This window comes from Trichosurus vulpecula, chromosome 2 (genome assembly GCF_011100635.1).
Source record: "Trichosurus vulpecula isolate mTriVul1 chromosome 2, mTriVul1.pri, whole genome shotgun sequence".
Classification (NCBI taxonomy): Eukaryota; Metazoa; Chordata; class Mammalia; order Diprotodontia; family Phalangeridae; genus Trichosurus; species Trichosurus vulpecula.
Window position 1 is genome coordinate 377,239,412 of NC_050574.1, and position 27,256 is coordinate 377,266,667.

At 37.2% G+C, this 27,256-nt stretch overlaps 1 protein-coding gene across 1 annotated transcript in view; it reads right to left on the bottom strand.

Annotated features, from left to right (window-relative positions):
- Window positions 1–8,486: 8,486 nt before the first annotated feature.
- The window catches only part of TMPRSS3 (transmembrane serine protease 3), a 63,328-nt gene continuing 44,558 nt past the window's right edge, over window positions 8,487–27,256 (bottom strand). Inside the window, exons 11-13 of the mRNA XM_036744147.1 lie at window positions 15,188–15,330; window positions 12,779–12,931; window positions 8,487–8,498 (exon numbers count right to left, since the gene is read on the bottom strand). Of these exons, the coding sequence (XP_036600042.1) occupies window positions 8,487–8,498; window positions 12,779–12,931; window positions 15,188–15,330 (308 nt within the window). The remainder of the gene's footprint in view (window positions 8,499–12,778; window positions 12,932–15,187; window positions 15,331–27,256) is intronic.

The following is a 27,256-nucleotide window of genomic DNA, read 5'->3' on the forward strand; positions in this document are numbered from 1 at the left end:
ACATCAGTCCAAAGTAGGACAGGACAGCTTTCTGCGGAGTGGGAATTCAAGGTGAGAAAAATAATCCTGTTGCTCATCCATGTTGTCTTCAAGTTTTTAGTTCCCTCTAAAAATAAAAACATTGATTAATCTTTTTAAATGTTTAAACTCTTTCTATTCCAGCAATTTTAGAATTCTGTTCAGGTGGGTTTCTCCACTCAGTATTCTTGAAACTGTTGAACACTACTGAAAAATAATTTCAGAGCACAGAGCAGGATGTCCATGGTGTAATTTATAGAAATACATTGTTAATTCTTTTGTAAAACATTCCTGATCATCCTAGATGTAACATACTAGTAAGGGGCAGCTAGGTGGAGCAGTGAACAGAGCACCAGCCCTGGAGTCAGGAGGACCTGAGTTCAAATCTGACCTCAGACACTTGACGCTTACTAGCAGTGTGACCTTGGGCAAGTCATTTAACCCCAATTGCCTTGCCTTCCCCCCTCCAAAAAAAATATTAGTAAGTAGCTTGTTTGCAGTGGCATCGGAGACAGCATATAAATCTATGAATATCTGAAAGTATGCATGATTTCCAGTTGTGTCTTGAAGAAGATAACATATAATTTTCATTAAATCCTTCTGTATTTTCCTGTTGACTATAGAAATTCTTTCTATAAGTCTTCCAATAAGCCAAATTGACCAACTCAATACTCAGCTCACTTGGAAATGTATTGACAATTTGTAGTCATTCCATTCCACAAACATTTATTAAACATACTATACACGAGACTGCAGTAGGCTCTAGGATTATACTGCTAGATAAGACATTGACTCTGTTCTTATGAACCAGAAACTCTAATGGAGATCTGTTGGGAAGGAAAGGTCCAAGCAAAGTTCTTTCTGAGAAACTTGGAGAAATAACTTTCACCAAAGGGTGGAAATGAAGAAAATATCAGGAAAAGCTACACCTGAGTTGGACTTTGAAAGAAAAGTCTTTGGCAGATGGAGATAGAGAGTTCATTTAAAGACGATGACAGAGAGACAGGGAGCCAATATGGAAGTGATGGGAAGCAATACACTGAGCTCTTCTGCACAATGTTCTCTGAACAGATCCCAGAAAATGCACCAGACCAAACCCTAGAGTCAGGAAGACCTGAGTTCAAATCTGGCCTCAGACACTTACTAACTGTGACCCTGGGCAAGTCACTTAACCCTTTTTGCTTCAGTTTCCTCCTCTGTAAAATGAGCTGGAGAAGGAAATGGCAAACCACTCGAGTATTTTTGCCAAAAAAAAAACCCAAATGAGGTCATAGTTTGATGTGACTAAAATTACTGAATGACAAAATTCCTCACTATAGTTCACCCCTTCCTTATATCTAATATGTTGCTGCGGCCTATTGATTTCACCTTTGTAATATCTCTTGAATATGGCCCCTTCTCTCCTCTGACATTGCCACCTCTCTGGTGAAGGCCTTGAAGACAATCGTAATAGCCTGCTGGTGGGTATGCCTACTTCAAGCTTCTCCTTACTCCAATCTATCCCCCATTCAGCCACCAAAGTGGTTTTCCTAAAGTGCTGGTCTAACTATATCACTCAGTAAACTCCAGTGGCTCCTTAGCATCCACAAGATCAAGTATAAAGTCCTCAATTTGGGGATCAAAACCCTTTATTACCTAGTCCTCTCTCAGCCTCCTGGATTCCATGGCTTCCTTTAAATCCCAACTAAAATCTCATCTATAGGAAGCCTTTCCTAACCCCTCTTAATTCTAGTGCCTTCTCTTCTTTATTTCCTTTTTATCCTATAAATATCTTGTCAGTAAATATTTCTTTGCTTGTTGGCTCCTCCATTAGATTGTGATCTCCTTGCCTGCAGGGACTGTCTTTTGCCTCTTTTTGTACTACCAGTGTTTAGCACAGTGCCTGACACCTAGTAGGTACTTAATAAATGTTTATTGACTGACTGATTGGGCTCTGTGCAAGGGAAAGAGAAGAGTGACAGTCAAGCAGAAGCAGATTGCATCAGAGCTAGAGAACTAATGCTAAGCATACATTTCTCTTATTCTGTTCTTTATGAAGAAACGATAGAAAATTGAGTTAAGAAAAAGCATAAAAGAATAGAATGGAAGGAAGTATACAGTTAATCATCCTAACTGAGAAAACTTATAGGATGAACTCAGCCATAAAGCTGAAGAAGACAAGAGAATGGATTAGAAAGCAGAATCTAACAATATCTTGCTCATAAGAAACACCTAAAACATCTTCATGGAGAATTAAGACAAAGGACAGGAGCAAAATCTTTAATGTTTCAGCTGAATTTTAGAAAGGCAGGGGAAGATATCATGATCTCAGACTAGGAAAAAGCTAGCATAGCCTCTGTTAAAATAGACAGGAAAACTACATTTTTGCTGAAAGATTACCTAGACAATGAATTTATATCAATACCAAACACACATGCACCAAATGATACAGCATCTAAATATTTTACAGGAAAGTCTAAATGGAGAAATATATCATAAAATTATAATAGTGAGGGATGTTAATGTAATCCTTCAAGACCTAGATAAGTTGAACCAAAGAAAATAAATAAACAAGGAAGAAGTTAAGGCCCTGAATAGAAATTTGGAAAAGCCAGATGTATTATACTTCTGGAGATTAGTGGATGGCAAAAAAAAGAGTGTATATATCAATTCAACTGTGCATGGTACTTTTACAAAAATTGACCCTACATTAGGCAGTTCGTTCATGCAGCACATAGATTTTTATACCTGGGAGTCAGGAAGAATTGAGTTCAATCCTGACTTACTGCATTTACCGACTGTGTAACCTTAAGCAAGTTACTTAAACTCTGTCTGCATCAATTTCCTCATCTGTATTATGGGTATAATAATTACACCTAACTCTGAGGGTTGTTGTAATGATAAAAATATATATATTTATAAAGTGCTTTCTAAGTGTTAAAAGTGGCATATAAATTCTAGAGCTATTATAAAATCCTCACAAACAAATGAAGAAAGGCAAAAATATGGAACACATGATTTATGGCCCAAAACACAATAAAAATACACTGAAGAGATTATTAAAATTAATTGAGGACTAAATAACTTATTCCTAAAGAATAGCTACATCAAAGAAAAACTATATAATCAGTAAATAATTTCATTAAAATTAATTACAACACTGAAACAACATAGTAGAATTTTTGAGATGTACCTGAGGTAATATGTAGGGGAAATTTACATCTCAATATTTTCTTCAATAAAAGAAAGAAAGAATAAATCCATGCATTTGGCATGCAACTAAAAGAATAAGAAACCAAGAGATTAAACCCTCATAATTAAATGTCAAAATAGAAATCTTGAAAATAAAAGGGATTAATGAAATTGAAAGCAAATAGCCTATTGAATTAATACATAAAAATAAGAACTGCTTCTAAACAACGAAATTGGTAAACCATTAGCTAGTTTGATTTTTTAAAGAGAAAGAGAAAAACCAAATTAATAGTAAAAAATATTGAAAAAGGTGAATTGGTTTATTCTCGGAGGGGTGGAGCCAAGATGGCGGCCCCAAAGCAAGGACTTGCGTGAGCTCCCCACCAGGTTCCTCCAAAAACCTATAAAAAATGACTCTGAACAAATTCTAGAACTGCAGAACCCACAAAATAGCAGAGGGAAGCAAGGATCCAGCCTAGGACAGCCTGGATGGTCGCTGTATGAGGGCTATCGCACATGGAACAGAGGGGAGCGGAGCTCAGCATGGGTGGCAGCAGGACCAACCAGACAGGGGGCCAGGTGGAACAGGCCCTAGTGCCCTGAATCAGTGAGCTGTGGCAGTTGCCAGACTTCTCAACCCACAAACACCAAAGATAACAGAGAAGGTTAGTGGGAAAAGCTGCGGGGGACAGAGTTCGCTGATTTGGCCACAGCCCCAAAGGCAGTGGGATGGTGCAGCTACAGAACTACAGCTGCAGTTACTTCTGGCCCCAGGCTCACCTGGTGGGAGGAATTAAGTGGCAGATCAGAGCAGGAGTGCAGAGCCTGCTCAAGATTTGCGTCAGGTCCAGGTTGGTGGTTCTTGAGGAAGGAAGAGTGCTGGTGTGGCAGAGCTGGCTGTATAGAAATAGCTCTGAAATCAAAAGCGCATCCCCTCAAGCTTGGAACAAAGTCCTCTGCAGGCATACCCCAACAAAAAACTCAAGGGTCAAGTAAGTTGACTGGGAACATGGCCAGGCAGCAAAAACACACTCAGATTCAGTCCCAGACTTTGGAATCTTTCTTTGGGGACAAAGAAGACCAAAACATACAGCCTGAAGAAGTCAAAAAAAGTCAAAGAGCCTACACCAAAAGGCTCCAAGAAAAACATGAACTGGTCCCAGGCCATGGAAGAGCTCGAAAAGGATTTGTAAAAGCAAGTTAGAGAAGTAGAGGAAAAATTGGGATGAGAAATGAGAATGATGCAAGAAAACCATGAAAAACAAGTCAATGACTTGCTAAAAAGACCCAAAAAATACTGAAACATATATTGAAGAAAACAACACTTTAAAAAATAGACTAACTCAAATGGCAAAAGAGCTCCAAAAAGCCAATGAGGAGAAGAATGCCTTGAAAGGCAGAATTATGGAAAAGAAAGTCCAAAAGACCACTGAAGAAAATACTACCTTAAAAATTAGATTGGAGCAAGTGGAAGCTAGGGACTTGATGAGAAATCAAGATATTGTAAAACAGAACCGAAGGAATGAAAAAGTGGAAGACAATGTGAAATATCTCATTGGAAAAACCACTGACCTGGAAAATAGATCCAGGAGAGATAATTTAAAAATTATTGGACTACCTGAAAGCCATGATCAAAAAAAGAGCCTAGATATCATCTTTCAAGAAATTATCAAGGAGAATTGTCCTGATATGCTAGAGCCAGAGGGTAAAATAGAAATTGAAAGAATCCACAGATCACCTCCTCAAAAAGATCCCAAAAAGAAAACTCCTAAGAACATTGTCACCAAATTCCAGAGCTCCCAGGTCAAGGAGAAAATACTGCAAGCAGCCAGAAAGAAACAATTTTAATATTGTGGAAAAACAATCAGGATAAGACAGGATCTACCAGCTTCCACATTAAGGGACTGAAGGGCTTGGAATATAATATTCCAGAGGTCAATAGAGCTAGGATTAAAACCAAGAATCACCTACCCAGCAAAACTGAGTATCATGCTCCAAGGCAAAATATGGATTTTCAATAAAATAGAAGACTTTCAAGCTTTCTCAGTGAAAAGACCAGAGCTGAATAGCAAATTTGACTTTCAAACGCAAGAATCAAGAGAAGCATGAAAAGGTAAACAAGAAAGAGAAATCATAAGGGACTTACTAAAGTTGAATTGTTATGTTTACATTCCTACATGGAAAGATGATGTGTATGATTCATGAGACCTCAATATCATAGTAGCTGAAAGGAATATGAATATATATATATATATATGTGTGTGTGTGTGTGTGTGTGTACATATATATATATATATACATATGTGTGTATCTACGTATGTAGGTACATATATATATATATATATATATATATATATATAGACAGAGGGCACAGGATGAATTGAATATGAAGGGATGATATCTAAAAAAATAAAATTGAATCAAGGGGTAAGAGAAGAATATATTCAGAGAGGGAGAAAGAGAGAGATAGAATGGGCTAAATTATCTTGCATAAAAGTGGTAAGAAAAAGTGGTTCTCTAGGAAGGGAAGAGGGGGCAGGTGAGGAAGAATGAGTAAATCTTGCTCTCATCAGATTTGACCTGAGGAGGGAATACCATACACATTCAATTGGGTATCTTACCCCACAGGAAAGAAGAAGGAAGAAGATAAAAAAAGGGGGGACGATAGAAGGGAGGGCAGATGGGGAGGAGGTAATCAAAAACAAACACTTTCGAAAAGGGACAGGGTCAAGGGAGAAAATTCAATAAAGGCGGATAGGTTAGGAAGGAGCAAAACATAGTTAATCCTTCATAACATGAGTATTGTGGAAGGGTTTTACATAATGATACCGTGTGGCCTATGCTGAATTGCTTGCCTTCTTCAGGAGGGTGGGTGGGGAGGGAAGAGGGAAGAGAATTTGGAACTCAAAGTTTTAAATCAGACTTTCAAAAACAACAACAAAAAAAAGTTTTTGCATGCAACTAGGAAATAAGATACACAGGCAATGGGGCATAGAAATTTATCTTGCCCTACAAGAGAAGAAGGGAAAGGGGAATGGGAGTGGAGTGGGGTGACAGATGGGAAGGCTGACTGGGGAACAGGGCAACCAGAATATACACCATCTAGGAGTGGGGGGAGGGTAGAAATGGGGAGAAAATTTGTAATTCAAACTCTTGTGAAAATCTGCTGAAAACTAAATATATTAAATAAATTAAATAAAATTTAAAAATAGAAAAAGGTGAATTCACAACCACCTAAAAATAAAGCTATTTAAAAGAATTTTATCCAATTATTTGTCAATAAAACTTACTCCAAATAATACATATGAATATTTACAAAAATACAAACTTCTCGGTTCAACAAAACAAGAAACAGAGGATTTAAATAACTCAGTATTGGTGAGAAAAATTGAACATGCCGTAAACAAGCTCCCAAGGGAAAAGAAATTCCAGAACAAGGTGTACAAGTAAATCCAAAAACAATTTTGGAGAATAATTCATATGTTGCCCAAAAGAGTTTTAAAAGGAGTTCTATCAAATGCCTTTCTTGTTACAAATATGGTCTTGATATCTTAACCAAGGAGTATTTAACAGAGAAAGAGCATTATAAACCAATATACTAATGAATATTGTTGCAAAAATTTTTAATAAAATATTTTCAAAGGGACTTCTAGGCCATATCACAAATCTTATATATAATAGCCAGGTTGGATTTATATCAGGCAGGCAGAATTTGTTCAATATTAGGAAAACTATAAGCATAATTGATGATGTTAATAATAAAAACAAGAAAAATAATATAATTTAAGAGATACAGGAAAATTTTTTGACAGGATAAAATACTTAGTTCTATTAAAAACACTAGAAAGCAGAAGAATAAACAGAACTTTCCTTAGTATAATATATGGTATCTAGCTAAAACCAAAAGCAAGCAATTTTTTGCAATGGGAATAAACTTAAGGCTTTTCCAGTAAGATCAAGGATTAAGCAAGAATATTCATTATCACTATTACTATTTGATATAGTGATAGAAATACTAGCTATAGTGATTAGAGAAGAAAAAAGAATGGATGGAATAAGTATAGGCAAAGAAGAAACAAAATTACCACTTTTTGCAAATGATAGGATAGTTGACTTGGAGAAGCTTTAAGTCAATAAGAAATTAATTGAAACAATCAATTGAAACAACTTTAGCAATCTCATGAGACATAAAATAAACACCCCAAAAATCATCAAAATGTCTTTATGTTAGCTGAAAAAATATGTTAGGGAGAGAGAGAAAAATTCTACTTAAAAAAACTACAGAATGTATAAAATATTTGAAAGCCTATCTACTAAACCATTCACAAGAACTATACAAGACACATTTTACACAAATAAAATATAAATAATTGGAAGAATATTAAATGTTCATAGGTAGGCTGAATCAATTTAATGAAATTGTAGTACTTTTAACTTGCCTAAGATTATCATACATCTAGTAAATATCTGAGGCAATATTTAGACTCAGGAAGATGAGTCTTTCTGACTCCAGGACAGATGCTCTTTCCTTTGCATCATGTATATTAATGTAGTCAATGCTAAACCAATTGAACCACTTAGGGAAAAAAAACACAAACAAATCAAGAATTTCAAGTGAAAGAAAAAATGTTGAAATTAAGGAGATGTAGCAATGCCAAAACTATAAAGCAGTAATCAGCAAAACAAGTTCAAAATCAAGAAATAAACTGGAAGAAAAGTGCAAACAAAAAAAAACCTTCACAATAAAAAGCTACTACAGCTGCAAGGAAGACCAAAACACAAACTCAGAAGATGACAACATGAAAACAGCTACAATCGAAGTCTCAAAGAAAAAATTGCTAATTTAAGAGGTACAAGAAAAGCCTAATAAGAATTTCTGGAAGAGTTAAAGAAGCAAGAGTGATACAGGAAAAATTAGGGGGAGAAAGCGATAGTGATGCAAGAAAATTATGAAAAGAGAATCAACAGCTTGGGAAAAGATGCACAAAAAAATACTGAATAAAAGAATACCTTAAAAAATTGGCTTAGTGGCAAAAAAAGACACAAAAGTTAACTAAAGAACAAAATTCCTTTTAAAAAAAACAGAATTGGTCAAATGGAAAAAAGTCCCAAAAGCTAACTGACAAAAATCATCCCTTAACAATTAAAATTAAGCAAGTAGAAGTTAATGATTACATGAGACTTCAAAAAAAATCCAATAAAATAAAGTCAAATGAATAAAAAAAAAAGAAGAAACTCTGAAATTTCTTGACAGAAAACAATTAACCAGAAGGTAGATTGAAGAGATTATTTCAAAGTTATCGAACTACCTGAAAGCCAAAATCAAAAAAAGAGCCTAGACATCACATTTCAATAAAATTGCATATCACATATCTAGGAAAATTGCCCCGATATCATAGATCCAGAGGGAAAAATAGAAATTGAAAGAATCCACTAATCACCTGCTCAAAGAGATACCAAAATGAAAATTCCCAGGAATGTTATAATCAAATTCCAGAGCTCCTAGAACAATAGAAAATATTGCAAGCATCCAGAAAGAAACAATTTAAATATTGTGGTGTCACAGTCAGGATCACATAAGATTTAGCAGCTTCTATGTTAAAGGAGTGAAGCATTTGGAATATGATATTCCAGAAGGCAAAGAAGTTAGGATTACAACCAAAAATGACCCGCCCAGCAAAACTGAGTGTAATCCTCCAGTGTAAAAATAGATATTTAATGAAATAGAGGGCTTTCAATCATTGCTGATGAAAAGACCAGATCTGAATGGAAAATTTGACAAGAATCAAGAGAATCATAAGAGACTCAATAAAGTTAAGTTGTTTGCATTCCTATTTGAAAAGATAAATGTAATTCCTAAGAATTTTATCCTTATTAGTGCGTTCAGAAGGAGTATAGACAGAAGGCATGAGCGTGAGTCAATTTACATTAGAATTTTTTTAAATGAAGAGGTAACAAAGAGAGATATATAAGGAAAAGGGAAACAGTAATTTGCAATCTTAAAGAGAATTGTTTCATTAAATGGAGGAAATAGAAGCCATATTTCATGGGCTGAAGTATAAATGGTAAGGAAGTAGATATAGTGAAAGAAGATTGCTCTTTCTAGAAGGGGAAAGGGGAAAAAAGAGCTAGAGAGAGTGGCAGAATTAAAAAGGAGGGTTTCACTGTAATTGTTATGGGGGGGGGGGTTGGTTGGTTTTTTTTCATGACAAACATCATGCCATTTATTTACATGGGATTAGAGGAATGGGGTAGGAATGAGGCATCTGTTCTCTACTATCTTGGTCTCCAACCTCAGCTCAAAAAAATGACTTTATCACCACTTCCTCCTTCAAATAGGGTTTACTGGCATAGAGGACAAAAGGAAGAACTTGGAAGGAGAAATAGACACAGAGGTAAGAAAGGCGTAGGCTCAGGATGCCAAGGCTGAAAGTCCCCACCCCTCTTCTATCCTATGATCTTAAAGCACTTACCAGTATTCAGAGGTGGAGGTGATTATGTACATGTGTGTATATGTATATGTGTGTGTGTGTGTGTGTGTAGGGGGAGGAGATGGTTGGGGTTATCCCTGCCCCTTTTGAAGGGGGCATGCTCATCCTTATTTAGCATCAAGACTTCTGCATACTAGCTGCTCCCATCCCACCCCGACTGGCATTTCTCTTTGGAGGAGATGGTTCTGAAACTAGAACATAGGACCCTCCCTCCTATAACATCCCTGAGGGGCAGGGACAAAAATCTCAGCCCCTTCTGGGACAAACCCTAATTCCCAGGGGAGGGCCAAAGGCACTGGTCACTTCAGACCTGGACAAGCCCCTGGTGGTCTTGAGCACATGGAGAATGTGTTTGTGTCTGTGTTGAGGGTGAAAGGGAAGAGTATCAACATTCTGTGCTTGGGGGTTACCTAGTCAACAGGGACCATTATGGGTATTGAGAATTACCCTCTCTCCCTTCTAATTCCAATCCCTAATTAGGATTTATAAATCCCTTCTCCTAGATTCACTCTCCATTCCAATCTAGAAAACTACAATTTGCCCCTAGGGTTGCTGACTTTTTCTAGTTTCTGGCTCTTTACCCATTCTGACCTCCTCCAACAACTGGGGCATTCACTCCCTCCTCCAGGAAGCTTCATTGTGCTTCCCTCCATATCTGCAGCACTGATGTCAAGATCCCTATATAGTAGGATCATCCCACCTTATTTCTGTATCCTGAAAGAGTAATCCATCTCGCTCCCCAACAGGGAAACAATTTCTCCTCTCCTCTCTCACAGAAGAGTCCATAAAAGAGCTGTGCACATAAATGGTGTTCAGAATAGGAGTATATACTGGGTGAATGGAAAGGGGGTGTCTTAAACAGACTAATTGTCTTCTCCATCTGCCCTCTCCCATTTGGAAGCAAAACTCACAACCCTTTGTGGGAGGTGGGGCGGTGTTTAAGGTTGGAGATGGGACTGGTGTGAAGTGTTGTGGGAGGGCTCTGATAAGAAAGATGGGGTATGGTCAGAATTAGACACAAAAAGATTCCATAATCAACTAGGAGGGGCAGAGCAATAGCCCCTGATAGATTAAGCCAATCAATCAGGTCATCCCATATCTCAGTTTCATTAATGATAAGTTATGGAGAATATGGGGGGCAGTCAGGGATGGAGTTGGGAAACCTCACAAAAAAGTCAAAATTGCTTAAATATCTCTTGCCAAAGGTCAGGCAGGGGCTGAATGGAGGAGAGATGTACAATTTAGAAGCAAGAGACTCAAGACAGAGCTATGGGGTTAGGTTGCCGTGCCCCAAATGCCTCTCCCCTCACTGTCTGAAGAGGTTTGAATACTAGAGAGACAGGGGGTGAAGAGTCATAGGAGATGAGGTTATGGATTTGGAGAAGTTGGGGAGCTGTCAAAGGAACCAAATGATGTAGGGGAGGTCAGTGTTTAAGTGTGCATATGTGGATGGAGGGGTGGGGTGGAGGGGATGGACTCAGGGTTTAGGAGGGCTGAGAGCCCAGATGTCTCTCAATGGCTGCATTAATAAATCTACACCAAACTGATTGTGTTTTTATGCTGAGGGGAAAGGTCCAGAAGAAAAGGAGAAATTGAAAATTTCTGAGTGAGAGAAAGTGATTGAATGAACAATGTCACAGCATAGAATGAAGAGGTTTTGTGTGTGTGTGTGTGTGTGTGTGTGTGTGTGTGTGTGATTTTTAACATCAATGGAGAAAAACTACCTCTTTTCCATACAAACTAAGATTTTCCTTCATTCTACCATGTGGACTCCAGTATTTGATAGATAAGACCACTTTATTCAAGTATTTTTATTATTTTTTTAAGTACCATAGGCTCATAGATTTAAAAATGAAGGGGATAATAGAGGAAATCTAAGCCCCTCATTTTACAGATGAAAAATCTGAAGTTCAGAATGATTAAAGTATTTGAACAAAGTCATACAGATCAGAGCTGGGATTCAAACCCACATCCTCTGATCTCAAATCTAAAGCTGTGTATTACACCATACTTCTGTCTGGTTAAATAGCAACTTTATGAGACACACCCAATAATATTGATATATTTTCTACAGGTTAATCTATGATGATTATGAGGAGTGCCATGATACTAGTTATCTGTCACTGCTTTGTACATACAAAGCATATCTATGCACCAGGCTCCCACCTATATTACCATTAACTAACCAAATGAACCAAAGTTTTTCTTTAACTCGACTTCAAAGCATTTCATATTTGTCTTTTTTCATATTAACTTTTATGGAATTGACTAATTTTGATGAATTTTATATCCTTCAAAAGGTAATCAAAATGAAGCTTAATTTTAATTCATGGATTATTTGTACAATTTTATACAAAATGCTAGCCAACAAAAGTTTTCAAATGGAACATCTTCTGATACTGAAATGTATGAGTTATATGTGCTCAGATCCACTGGGTACATGAAGGTAATTTCCTCATGTGGACGTTCATAAAAATATAGAGGGAGAAGAAAAAATTCTGGATATTTTAATTCTTCATTTGGTCATTTTCCTTAAGAGAATATTAAAATATCCTGCCACAGCTTCAAGAGCTGAAATCCCCAGTCATCAAGAGGCTGCATTGTATAGTAGAAAGAACAAAGAATTTGGAATCGAAGAATGTGGGCTCTCTGTCATACCTATCTGTGTGATATTGTGGAAGTCACTTCACCTTGATGGACCTCAGTTTCCTTATCTGTAAAAACAAGGGAGGTTGTATTCTATGGCCTCTTATGTCCCATCTGGATCTAAATCTATGATCCTCTTACCTTATAAGCAGATAAATATGTATCGAAGCAAATCAACAAATATTTGAGTGGATCATATGCTTGTACGTGTTGCTATCTAGGTTCTTACTCTGCCTTATTCTAGTTATACACATTTCTGTAGACCCTAATCTTATCTTAAACAATGGCTCGTCTTGTGAGACATCTGTCAGGTGAGAGAATAGACCTTAATCTTTTTTTGATAGGAACTGATGGAGTCCTTTTAGTTTGAACCAGAGAGTTTTCTGGAGCTTGAAATCAGGGTAAGATTTCAATATAAATACAGGAAGCAGGTTATAGAGTTGGATACCAACCTCCATCTGTTCATGTATCCAGTCCAGGAAAGAGGTGATGCGAGTGTAGACTCCCGGTTTATTTACATCAGCACAACCGATTCCAAAGCTGGTGGCCCCCACCAACTTCCAGATCTTCATCTCTTCACAAACTAAAGGTCCTCCACTATCACCCTTAATGTGAAAACAAAATGAAACAACATAGGTATTGTAAAATTAGCCTCATATATTGAGTGGTCACATTGTTGGCTGAGCTTACAAATAGCAAGGGATGAACATTTTGAGACTTAGAGGCAATCTCGTGAAGTTAAGTTTAAGGGCTCCTGATCCCTCCAGTAGGCACCAGATGCACTATTAATGGTAGCCCTTTCACCTATTACAGGACATCTTGGAGGAAGAGATGGCCACCCATAGGACAATGAACACACGCCATGATCCAGAGTGCTCTGGATTTGGGGGAGCTGGACTGTGCAGAGCCAAAGTAAAAGTGAAATGATTGCTTAACAGTCATAGAAAGTGCTTCACACTTTTATGTTTTAAGTCTTACCTACTCAAGAGAGTACAACAGTTTGCTAGTGTTGCTTGTTTAAGTGTTTTTCAAATGTTTGTGTGTCTCTTGTGTTAAGCATTTCTTTTGTATGGAAGAAATAAATAGTTGTCCTACACTTGATTTAAGTTGTACACTGAGTATCCCTCTTTTGGAGGAACCCTAGAGATGAGCCAAACAGAAGATTTATGTGCTTCACCCCCACACTGGATGGGGCGGGGGATGTGTGCCAAGGAAGAGCATAATCCTTCTCTTTTGAAGCCAGACTTTTCCCAGCATCGAACCTAGTCCAGTTAGGTTAAGAGCTGAGAGAGGCTTCATTCTGAAGAGGGAGAGGGTTGAGACCCAAGTTCTTTGGCAACAGGAATAATTACTTATATTGCTACACATAAATACATTTATACTTAGAAATATGAAGCAATGAGGCCTTTTTCACACATTAAGATCTTTGTGTGTTGGAACTTTATTTCCTCCCAATCTTATAGAATCTGAGTTGGCATGATATGTAAAAGCCCAAAGGGAAAAATTATTAAGTCCCTCCATCAGAGGCCTTTAATCCTTATTTTGAGAGAATAATCCAAAGTTCCTGGCTCTGGCCAAAAAAAAAATATTAAGGAATAATTCCTTGGGAAAGTTAATAACTATATTACATATCTACTATTCTGAATACCCATATAATTTTAGTTGTTTCCTGTTTTCACCTCTGAAATCAGCAGAGAACCAGGTGTCCCAATTATCCCCAATTGTAATTTCATTTATATGTCCACCTAGACACAAACAACTCCATAGCACCTGGGATCACAGATAAACCTTCTACATGTCCTTTGTTAACCTACCTTGAATAAACTGGAAAGCATTCCAATTCCATGTTTTCATGCACCCTCTACTACTTACTAAGCTCAAAGATACTAAAGCATAGAACTGTAAGTGGAGATAATAAACAGCAGCTTACTCCTCACCCATCCTGGAACCTCCCCCAAAAAGAATAAGGAATTTTAACACATAGTAGATATGGAACTTTTCCTTTACCAAAAAAAAATCTGGGAAGTTATCTTGAAAGTCAACACAGGGTTATGCTGAATCAGTTTTATAGTGGCTCTGAAGAGCTGATTGTTAAATTTTCAAAATGAGCATATATACACCTTGTAAAACAAATGCTAAAAATCAGGCTTGATTCATTGTTTGGTTGATTTTCTAGATCAGTATCAACAAACTGTGGCCCCAGGGCCAAATCTGTCCCATCCCCTATTTTTGTCAAGTTTCTGCATGACTATAGAGTTAAGAATAGTTTTTACATTTTTAAATACAAAAACATTTTATTTAAAAATGTAAAAAATTATTCTTAGCTTATGGGCCCTACAAAACAGGCAGCAATCCAGATTTGGAGAACCACAGAATCCCAATCCCATCTCCAGCCAGAAGTAAGAAATAACTTTTAATAAATTTCATTTGGACACCTGTCTTGTATGTGGGCTTTTTTTCTTTTTCATTTATCTAACATAGATCTTAAGACACCACATAATAACTCATTTAGAATGGTCTTCAGCACCAAATGTAGGAATTAAAATGAGTGGTTAGAAACTGATCATATCATTTTTAAAATTCTTCAAACTAACACTGAAAACTAAAATTTCTGCAATGAATGTCCCTAATTGAAATATACACCAAGAAAATCAAGTAAAATCCTCTCAAATTCTTCTTTGGCCATTTGGGACCTTTCTATTATCCATAAAATGAATAACTATAGGAAGTGTAAATAATATAGAAATTTGACATAGTCTATAGTACATATGTAGTTTTGCTTAAATAGGTCCAGCCAAGCTTCATTTTGCTGTCTTGGAATTTTAAGGTCCTATAAATAAATTTTAGTGAAGACTCCTTACCTGACAACTGTCTGTACCACCCTTTAAGTAGCCCGCACAGAGCATTGAAGGAGCAATGATTCCACCATACACATCCTTATGATTACAAATTTTGTTTGAAATTAAAGGAACTGCAGCATGATTCAAGACTGGTGAAGCATCTCCTGTTTCAAAATATGTATTGGTATATGTCAGTAGAGGCAAATTTCCCCTTCTCACAAACTGAATTTAGTTAACTGGTTGTTTTGTTCAATGGGGAGATTAAATATGATGAATACCACAGGAGGAAAAATCTGAGTAGGGAAACAATGTATTTTAGATCAAAATAACATTGGGCAAGCAGAAAATCTTATAAACTGGTCAACTTCCATATAACCAATGTAGGCATATTTGGTTTTATGTGATAGAAATGTTTCATAGAAATTATATATATATATATATTTAATTTTTATTAACCAAACTATATTTCTTCTTAAAAGAAACTTTGATGAATATTTCAATAAAATTAAAAACAAATCCCCAATTTATCTTTTTTTTGCAAATTCATATTTTCTGTATAACACATTTCCCTAAGTCAAGAAAGCTCCAACATATAATATAATATGCTATCCACTTCTACCCTAAAAAATAATAATCATGGACACAAAAAGGGAGTGGTTTACATAGTTCTTTTTGGGTGGACTTCAGAATCTGCACCTCCATTGTATTTGAAATTATCACTAACAATGCACATAGATGGAAAAGATGGAAATTTTACACTGTCAAGGGAAATAAATTAATCCAATGTTTTAAATAGGGTTATAAGCTTGCCAACAAACTGGCTTCTTAAGATCTTAAAAAACCTGATTGTCCAGTTCCTTGGAAAGAATGGCTCATAAACTTATTTCATAATACTCTTAACAGATTAATCTGGGGAGGAAAGAATATCCACCCCACCTACACAAATATATTGAAGGATTACAGATGATATGCCTGACACCTTCAAGAACATAATACTTTTAGTGACTAAGGCCTGAGACAGGGGGAAGTAGAGATGGGTGAAGAGTAGCTAATCCTATATTTCCATGCAACATCCCATAAGAAAATTTTAACACATAGAAAGGACTTCCATAGTACTAAGTTCATAGTAAGCACCTGATAGCTACATGTTGATTGATTGAAGGATTGTATTGCATTAGATTTCTCTGCATGCTGCACAAGCAACAGTGTGGTCATTCTCAGGGTATTCGGGGACATAACCCTAACTGTCCTCAGAAAACTGAGAGGGAGGAAAAGAAAGAGCCTTTTCTTATGGGGGAGAAACATGATTTCTTCCTCTTGAGCTAAATGGAGCAGTCAAATCCAGAATTTCTTATAAATAGGATTCTAGGACCTAAAATTTTTCAGAGGAAGAGAAATAGAATACACTTGAGAATGAAATTCTGTTGACAAACAATTCTGAAGATGAAAAGGGGAATTGTCTGAATTGATGGACACAGATGGACAAACATAGTAAATATATCAAATGCACAATCTAGGGAAATTGATACTCTCAAACTCAGGAACTAAGCTAATCATAAATTTTTAAAATATCAAAACCATAAATATGGAGGAAACATAAATACTTTATGACATATACCTACTAAATTCCAGCCTTTTGTCCTGATCTTGATAGATGTTAGGTATGTGTGAGGTCCAACTAGGACCTAGCCAAGTCTTTCTAGGACAAAATAGTGACCATAAGCAGCCCATTGTTTTCTCCCCCCTCACCTCAGGAACACATTTTTCCCTTATAATCAAAAGTATACAAGCTACTCAGACATACTTTACAAATTTAACAGGTATGAATGCCTGAAAAAGATATCTCTCTAGTCCCTAGTAGTTACATGTATTGGAATGAGCCATTTTGGATGTTTCAGTGGGAATTTAATCACTCTCTAGCCCATCCCACCCCCTTGGAAATAAAAGACCATAAATGACCAACTTGCATGAAAATGGAACTCATTAATCAAGATGTATATATATTTAGATATAAGATCTTTATTTCTATCTATGAGCACCCCAAATGATTAAGTACCCCACTTAATGGTCAAGACACTGAATATTATATGATAACAGAAGTAGAAATGAAACATTTAAAATATGATTTGGACCTTCTGGCTGTTGACATGGCAAGGTACAGTTATAGTACTGGCATAATGCAGAAAACTTACAAGCCAAAGATACAGCTTATGAAAAGTATTAAAATGGTGACTGTACAATGTAAGCTCCCAAAGTTGGTACATATTTTAAAAAATGAAAAAAGTATAAAATATTTTCAAGATAATTGAAGTTTAACTTGTTAATGTCATTGGATCAATCCTAATTTAAACCAATAAGCCCTATTTTTAACAGTATTTGATTTGGATATTCACTAATTTTACAAGTACATTTTTTAGCTTTACTCATAGGGTCATGGTCAAGGAAACATATGAAAAATAAGAGTTGAGTTGTTTTCCAGATATTTATTAGCACAATAACTGCCACCTATTTCCTGGTGTTAAGGGTAAATGTTCACAGAACTCATTGGAGAGTTAAACACATATTTTTTTAAAGTGGAGGAATACAAAGGAGTAGCATGTGCTGAAAGAATAACAATAGGAATTTTGAAGCTCAGAACAAAGGCTAAGAATAAAGATTAAAAGCCCCCCCTCCCAAAAAAAAGGAGGCTGAGAAGGACTTCATCATAAACTATGAAAGGGAAAGGTCAAAGAAATTATAGGACCAAAACTTGGGATAGATAGGAGTATGATGACAAATGATAGAGACATCATAACTACTCAACTCTGAAGGACTGGTCGGTTGTTGTCCATCATCCTCAGAGAGGACCAAAGTGACATCACTATGTTGGGGTCAAGGTACAGTGTGTCCTACTGTGATTGATCAGACCAGTCTGAGCTTGCAATGCTCTACCACAGGTCAGGCACAAATAGTCCATGTGAGCATTGGGCGTGGAGATGTCTTTAAAATTGTGCACGTCATGTTTCTTTTGAGCTACTGCATTTGTACTCCATTCATAGAACACAGCAGCTTCTTCGATGATGCCACACCATGCTGGGTGGTCTTGTGACTGTGTCTCCCATTTCTCCCAATCAATTCCAAAGTTCTTCAGAGAGAACTTGAGAATGTCCTTGTATCATTTCTTCTGATCTCCACGTGAGCATTTGCCTTGTGTGAGTTTCCCATAAAACAACCTTTTAAGCAAACAAACATTTAGCATTTGAAGAAAAGTGGCCAGCCCATTGGAGTTGCACTCTCTGCAATAAAGTCTGAATGCCTGGCAGTTCAGCTAGACAAAGGAGTTCAGTGTCCAGTACCCTATCTTCCCAGCTTATCTTTGAAATCTTGCTAAGACAATTCAAATGGCAACAACTCTATTTCCTGATATGACATGGGTATATCATCCAGGTATTGCACACATATAAAAATGAGGTCAGCTCAACAGCTCTGTAGACCCTCAGTTTGGTGATCAGTCTAATATCTCTTCTCTCTTGCGCTTTCCTTTGGAGCCTCTCAAACACTGAGCTAGCTGTGGCAATGCATGCATTAACCTCATCATCGGTGGGTACATCCCTAGAAGGAATACTGCCATATAGATAGATATAGATAGATAGATAGATAGATAGATAGATAGATAGATAGATAGAGATATAGATAGATAGATATACTGTGAACTTATCCACAACATTCCAAATTTCTCCATTGGCTGTAGCCAATGATTCCATGTATGGATGGTGCAGTGCTGACTGGTGGAGAACCTCTGTTTTCTTGGTGTTAATTGTATAATTAATATAATTATACTAAATTATTATACAATATAACTATACAAAATTAGTATAAGCAGCAGAGAATTGACCTATACACTGTTGCATCTTCACCTCAGAGGATACATTGAGTGCACAATCATCTGCAAACAAAAAGTTGTGCACCAACTCTCCCTCCACTTTCATCTTGGCTTGTAGCTATTTCAAGTTAAATAATTTACCATCTGTGTGATAGCTGACCTTGATGTCATTTTCATCCTTAAAGGTATCTGACAACATCAGAGAAAACATCGTACTAAAAAGCATTGGGGCAAGCATACAGCCCTGCTTAATTCCATTGGTCACTGGGAAAGTGAAAGAGTCTGTTATCTAGAACACAGGTAAGCATGCCATCAGGACACTGATGTACAAAACTGATGAACTTCACCAGGCAACCAAATTTTTCCATAATTTTTCCATGAGCCCTTATGACCAACAGTGTCAAAGCCCTTTGCTAGATCTACGAACATGGCATTCAGACCTCTGTTCTGCTCCTGGCATTTCTTCTGAAGTTGTCAAGCAACAAACATCGTATTGACCATTACTCAACCCTTTCTGAAGCCATGTAGTCTTTTGAGTAAATGATCATCTTCCAAGTGAAGGAAGGAGGACTCTGGTGAGAATATTGCCAGTAATAACTAAGAGACAGACTCCCCTGAGATTGTCACAGGACAACCTATTTCCTTTACCTTTACAAGAAGGACAATGGAGGCAACCTTGAACTCCTTCGGGGATTAACCTCCTCTTGCCATATAATCCAGAAGATTCCAGTCAGCTTTTGCATGAGCAGTGGACCCCCTGCCTTGTAAATCTCAACTGGAATAAAATCAGCCTCAGGTGCTCTGCCACATGAGAGGAACCTAATGACATTCAAAACTTTTTCTTCAGTTGGAAATTCAGCTAGAGAGGGATTGACTTCAACTTGAGGTTTATGGTCACTGGTTTCAGCATTGATTGATGATGGATGGTTGAGAACACTATGGGAGTGTTCAGCCCATCTCTCCAAGATTTTGCTTACTAATCAATATGGCTCCATCAGCACTGAATAGTTCAGATGCACCATAGGTTTGGAGGCCATATTTAGGCTTCAAGACGTCATAAAAGAGCTTTTGAACTGTTACTATCAGCATAAAAACGAATTTCATTTGCCATCTTACTGAGCCAAGAATCCTAATCTCTCTGAGTTTTGCTTGCTCCTCATTTTGGGTGGAGTTAAACGCTGCCTTCTTAGAGATGAATGAACTAACCTGCTGGTAAACCTTGTGGAGGTACAGTATTTGACAAAAACTGCAGTGAAAACCAGATAACAGCCTGACAGAACTTTGGCTTAGAAAAAAATTCCAAATCCTATGCCAAGAAAACCACCAAATAGGTGCATGATTCAGATTTTAAAGGTCATATTGAAGAGGGGAGAGGAAAGCAGGGAACTTTTTTTTTTACTTTTCAGATCTATTGACAAGGAACCTTTCATGATCAAATGAAGGAAAAGGTAATTACAGAAGATAAAATAGATGAGCTTTATTGATTTTATATAATCAAGAAACTCAATACAGCTAAGATTAATAGAAAAACAGTTAACTAATGGGGAACTTTGCATGAAGATAGTGCTTTCATTTCACATATGTATATGGGATTTATTCTACTTTACAAGAATAGAAGCCATTAAATAATTAATAAACGGATATGAGCAGACATCTCTCAAGGGAAGAAATCTAAGCTACCTAGATATATTTTTAATGTCCTTAGTCATCAATAATTAGAGAAATGAAAGTTTTAAAAAACACAGATGTTTCATATCAATTAGTCAGCCATTTAAGTGCCTACCATATGCAAAGCATTAGTCATTGGAGATACAGAGAAAGACAAAAGATAGTCCCTGTTCAGATGGTTTCAGAAAAACCTGAAAAGACTTACATAAACTGATGCAAAGTGAAGAGAACAGAACCAGGAGAACACTGTACACAGTAACAGCAATATTTTATAGTGATTGACTGTGAATAACTTAGCCCTTCTCAGCAATAAAATGATCCAAGACAATCCCAAAAGATTCACGATGAAAAATGTTATCCATATCCAGAAAAAGAATTGATGGAGTCTGAAAACAGATTGAAGCATGCTATTTTTCACTCTATTTGGTGGGGGGGAGGGGTTGGTCTGTGTCTTCTTTCACATCATGACTAATATGGAAATATGCTTTGTAAGATAGCACATGTATAACCTACATCAAACTGCTTATCATCTCAAGGAGGTGTGAGAGGAGGAAAGAGGGAAAGAATTTGGAATTCAAAATTTTAATAAATAAATGTTTAAAATGTCTTCACATGTAATTGGGAAATAATAAAATATTATTTTTTTAAAAAGTCCCTGCTGTCAAGCAACTTACCATCTAATGAGGGAGAGAATGTGGAAATACCTAAGAACAAACAACGTATAAACTGGATGAATTGGAAATAATCAACAGAAGAAAGGCACTAGAATTGAAGAGGATCAGGAAAGTCCTTGTCATGAAACTGGCAAAGCTGATGAAAGGGAAATTCTAGAGGAGTTGTGGAAAAACATGTGTATTAATGTACTATTGATGTAGCTGTGAATTGGTATAGCCATTCTGGGAATCAATCTGGAACTATTTCTTAAAAGTTACAAATCTGCAAATACTAGGTCCAACAACACTACTAGTCCTAGACCCCCTCAAAAAAGTCAAAGAAAGGAAAAATATCCTGTGCGTATAAAAAATGTTTATAACAGCTCTTTTTATAGAAGCAAAAAACTGGAAAATAGGTTGTCATCCATCAGTTAAGGAACAGCTAAATCAATTTTGGTATATAAATATAATGGAATAATACTGTGCTATAAGAAAATGATGAAAGCAATTATTTCACAGAAACCTAGAAAGACTTCTATGAACGAATGAAGACAGAGTAAAGTTAGTAGAACTAGGGGAACAATTTACACTCTAACATCAACACTCTAAAAAAATTATTTTTAAAAGATCTAAGAACTATCATGAGGACAATGATTGACCATGTTCTCAGAGGACCAATAAAAGAACGGGGGCGGTTACTAATATAATACAGAATAAGACGCACGCTTTTGAATGTAGCTAATAGAACTATTTTTTGGTTGGCTATGCATATTTGTTACAAGAGTTTTCTTATTTTTTCTTTTTCTCATTGTCAAGGCGGTGTTGGAAGGAGAAAAAATACATGCTTGATAATTGAAAAAATAAAATTTAATTTTAAAAAATTGCTCTACATAATAATGTTATATGTTTCTCCAAAAATTTAGTTAAGATTAACAAATGAAAATATTAGCTCTGTAAGAGAAGACAGAAACACATCTTGGGAGGGAAATTGCACGTTTCTTCTCACACAAGTTAAAGTGGAAGGCTGAAAATACATAGCTCAGTAATCAAAGACAAAAAACTTTTCACCAAGATATGTAAATGTTTGTTGTGAATGTGATCTGTTAAATTTTTCTTTATGATGTAGATAAATGCTTCAATTCTCTACATACTTGGTGTATATGGGGCAACTAGGTGGCTCAGTGGAGAAAGCAGTGGGCCTGGAGTCAGGAAGACTTAAATTCAAACCTTACCTCAGATATTTACTAGTTGTATGACCCTGGGCAAGTCACTTAACCTCTGTTTACTGGTAGATTGCTACTGGAGAAGGGAAATGGCAAATCACTCCAGTATCTCTGCCAAGAGTCAGTATGGTCCACAGGGTCATGAAGAGTTGACGCGGCTAAATGACTGACCCACAACAATGGATAGACATTTTTAAGGAAAAAATTTAAAATATTTTTATACTGTGCCTACATGATAACCCAAGAATGTCTCTATAATAGAAATTCAGTATAATCAGTATGTACACAGAATCATGTAATAAGCAACTTGGGTCAAATTTTTTTGTCACGTCTATTGTGCAACCAAAAATTGAAAACAAAAAATAATTTCAGGGCCAAATGAACAACATGATAGGTAGAATCCCTTCTGTACCACAGAAATAATTGATTCTGCCTCCATATATTTTGACTACAATTTGGAGAACATGGTCACCCCCAGTACAAATGTCTATTAAAATAAAGAAAAATCATAATTTAATATAATCCCATAATAACATGGAAAGAGCACAGCTACTTGCCCTAAATAAATTCAAGTCATTATACTTAGACATAATATATATCAGAAATTTAGTTTGCTGAAAAAATTTAAAATGAGGAACTTCTGGGGCATTTGAATAACAACCTGGGAGACTAGACATTTTTTCTACTCACAACTAAGTCTCATAAACGTACAAAAAAGATACATAACAGTGATCACTCCAGCCCCCACTGCCTGGAGATCAGGTGTGTTACATTTTGCCCCTCCCCCAGGCTTCCCCAATAGGGTCTGTGGTGTTCTGTGAAATGGTTCCAGCTCCCATGCCAGTATTCTCTCAACTGTCAGAGAGTCCATTGCACCTCAGTTCCATTTAGCCATTTAACATTTTGATGATATTTTACAAAGGAATACTTGCTTCTGAGGTGTAATAACGAATATACAAACATACACCCCAAGATATGGAACATAATTTCCCACCACAACCTCCTATTCTGGAGGTTGGAAGGGAATTAGGTTCACACCCTAGCTCAGCTCATAGGTAGCACAGTTCCAAGTTCAAAGTCCAAGGCCCTCCTAGGGCTCAAGTCCCACACACCTGGATTTCTTAGGATTTTCCTACTGGACTGACTAGCTGTAATATCCAGCTTGGAATTCTTCCTCCAGGGTAGTAGAAAAGGGTAAATTACATCAAATGAAGAGGCATAAAAACACATTATAGTAGAGGGAAAGAAGGGAGGGAAAAGGGCAGTATTTGAGCAATACTATCATCTGATCTGGTTCAAGAAGGGAATAACATACCCTGATAAGTAGAGAAATCTAACTTGTTCTACAGGTAGTAGGAGGGGAAAGGGGAAATTCTTCCTCCAAGGCCTGCTTAGCTTAATTTGGAGTCCAGTGGGGATTTCTGACTGCACCTAGAACCTAAAAAGGATAAACAAACTAAAACAACCCCCAGTCCAACTCTTGGGTCCACTTGGTAAAAAAAGGGGGGAGGAAGAGGGAAAGATGTCCCTCCCCACCACCCAATCAATTTGTCGTGCTTGTACTTTGGATGAATGTGACCTTCACCCTTTCTGGACACTACTGCTAGAAAGAGTGTATATGAAAGAGAGCAAGATTGTCCCCGTTTGTCAGTTTTAGACACCATTGTTCTGACTGCAGCCAATCAAAGGAGGTTACTCCCACCCATGTGTTAGTGGAAGACAGGATGTCTTCTCCCAAAAGCAGGTCCTTGGATATCACTTGATCTGAGCATGCTCTAACACTCTCATAGGTGAATTATTAACCAGAAATAAAACAATTAGAACTGAATCCACAGGACATGAGAGAACACCAATAATGTAAATGCCTCAGATTTTCATGTGAGAGAATAGTAATCTTAAAAGTGCTCAGCAGGGACCTTTACGAGTCTCCAAATTAATTCATCTCAAGAAAGCATAAAAGAAGAAATTCAAGGATGGTTCAAAGAAAAAAAATGAAATATTTAAGAGAATAAATCAGGAAGGAACAAACGTTAGAATTTATATATCTTAAAGCAGAAGTCTATTAAAAACTCAATTAGCACATTTAAAAAAATCTATTCATGGTGGAAAATTGATTCAAAGACATGAAGAAAAAGTAACTACACAAGAGAGTGGAATATATGTGCGTTCATGTATGTGTGTGCGCACATATGCATATATGTGTGTGTGTGCTCTAATAAAGGAGTTCAAGGCGCAAATCAAAATGACACATCCTGCAAACTGAAGTGTAGTCACTAAAGAAAACAAATAAGGTAGAACCAAGATAGTAGTGTGGCAAGAAGTATAGCCCAATTTCCCCATTATATGCCTTCACAAAGATCTAGAAAACACACAAGACCAAATCTTAATTGAGAAATTCAACCAAAAAAAATCATAGCAAATCATTTTTCCAGACCAGGTTAACACTGGGAGACAAATAGAGAGGCAGGCAGAACTGGGGCCCAGGTCTAGCTAGGAATGGGGAGCCCCTACTCAAACACTCCAACACCCAAGAATGAAAGAGGGTGAGAACTGTATACAAGAACAGAAGACTAAAGCAGGAAGAGGGGGCACCTAGGTGGTGCAGTGAGTAGAGCACCAGCCCTGGAGTCAGGATGACCTGAGTTCAAATCCAGCTTCAGACACTTGACACACTTACTAGCTGTGTGACCTTGGGCAAGTCACTTAACCCCAACTGCCCTGCCTTCCCCCTGCCAAAAAAAATTTTTTTAATTTAAAAAACTTAAAGCAGGAAGAAGTCCAGGAGTTATCTGAATTAGTGTATCATACAGGAACAGGTGCCCTCCCTATCTATACTGCTCACTACCACTAAGTTGTGCTTCCCATAAGTAGCACAGACCGAGGAGAAAACCTGCATCTGAAGTGACAGAGATTAGTGATAGTAGCTGTGGTCTTGAGCCCTAGCTAAAAACTGTGTGAGAAATGAGTTGAGAAGCACTCAGTAGCAGTGTGGCTCTGAGCCCAGGAAGAGAGAAGGAACCCATTTCTAGCCTTCCTTCCAGGCTAAGGCCTGCAATGGAATAACCAGAACAAGAATCCCAGTGTAAAAGGGGGCCTATCATTCAACCATTCTGAAACTGCAGAGCCTTCCAGTTAGTGAATAGTGGCTGAGTCCAGCAGCAGTCTATTGAAACTTCCAACTTTGGACAAACCAACCACAGTCTTGTTTAGATCCAAACCTGGTTCAGGAATTCACAGAGCTCAGACCAAGAGGATAGAGATAAGACTGCCCAAGAGCACAGCACTTTGGGAGAACTGAAAGCTTATAACTCCCCAGATTAAGCTGTCCCTGAGATCCTAGAATAATGCAACACTCAATACCCTTGAGTTAGCAAAAGAAGAACCCAAGAAGACAAAAGCTCAAACCAGTCACTCCCTCAGGAAAGGTGCAGAACCCATCCCAAATATAAAGTCCAAAGTCAAGAAGTAAAATGGAAGAATAGAAACAAAGAATCCCCCCATAAAAAATATATATATCATTATGGTGAAAAGTATGTTCAAAACACAAACCCAGTGGAGAATGACAACAAAACATTTACAAGAAAAGCCTCAAGGAAATATTAAGTGTTTACTATTGTGTTTGTCCTTCATTTTTGAAGAGGACCGTGACATCAGGGAAATGATGACATCACTTACAGTTGACTTTGATTTGAGTGAGGGAGGGCTGTGTAAGGTCACCAGCTTCACTTTCTCCTCCAGAGCCATCTGGGTCCAGTGGCCTGGTATTCAACAGGATGACTGGAGATGGCTCAGGATACAATGGGAGATCCTGGCCCTTTCAGGCTAGGGTCTTTTCAGGTTCTCACTTTGAGTGAGGCAATGCCCATTCAGTGAATAAGCCTCTTAAAGAAGTGAGTCAAAGCATGGCCCCTTTAATTAGACAAAAAGAAAAAAAATCAAGCTGGGAGAGGCAGACCCTCAGGGCTGCTGTTCCAAGGAGAAACTGTTACCATTGACATTCACTGTAAGGCAGGAGGTCCCAAAATAAAAAGATGATAAATGCATTTATCCCCTTGGAACTCTATCATCATCAGGAGTCTAAATTAGAAGTCTAATCAGTAGTATTAGTAGGCCTGAAATTAGTTCTGACATGTTTTAATGATCTTAAAAGAAGAATGGAAAGGAAAAGGAGTATACTAGGGAAGGGGAGGAAGAAGACTAATGGGGGAAATTATCTCATGTAATTTGAGTACACAAGTAGAACTCTGTACAAGGAAGAGAGGGTAGGGGAGAAGATGACATTTGAAACTCATGATCAGTCGGACTGATCAAAGTGGGGAAGAACACACATACGCACACACATTTTGTGCTTAGGAGTAAATTTCATTTAACTGAGAAATGGAGGGGGGAGGTGTTAAAAGAAAGAGGAGGAATAAGGGTCAGACAGGATTGGGGGAGGAATTAGTCAGAAGTAAAACAAACTCCTAAAGAGGAGGAGGGAAATGAAAAAAAAAGCCGAGGTGGTGTTATTTGTTTTTGAAGAGGACCAATGACATCACAGGGTGATGTCTTGACTCATGCATAATTTCGCTTTAAATGAGAGAGAGTTTCACAAAGTCATTAGCCTCACTCTCTCTTCCAGAGTCATGGAAGTTCACGGCCATTGGAACAAATTGTTCTCATGTACCCATTTTTCTGGCATAAG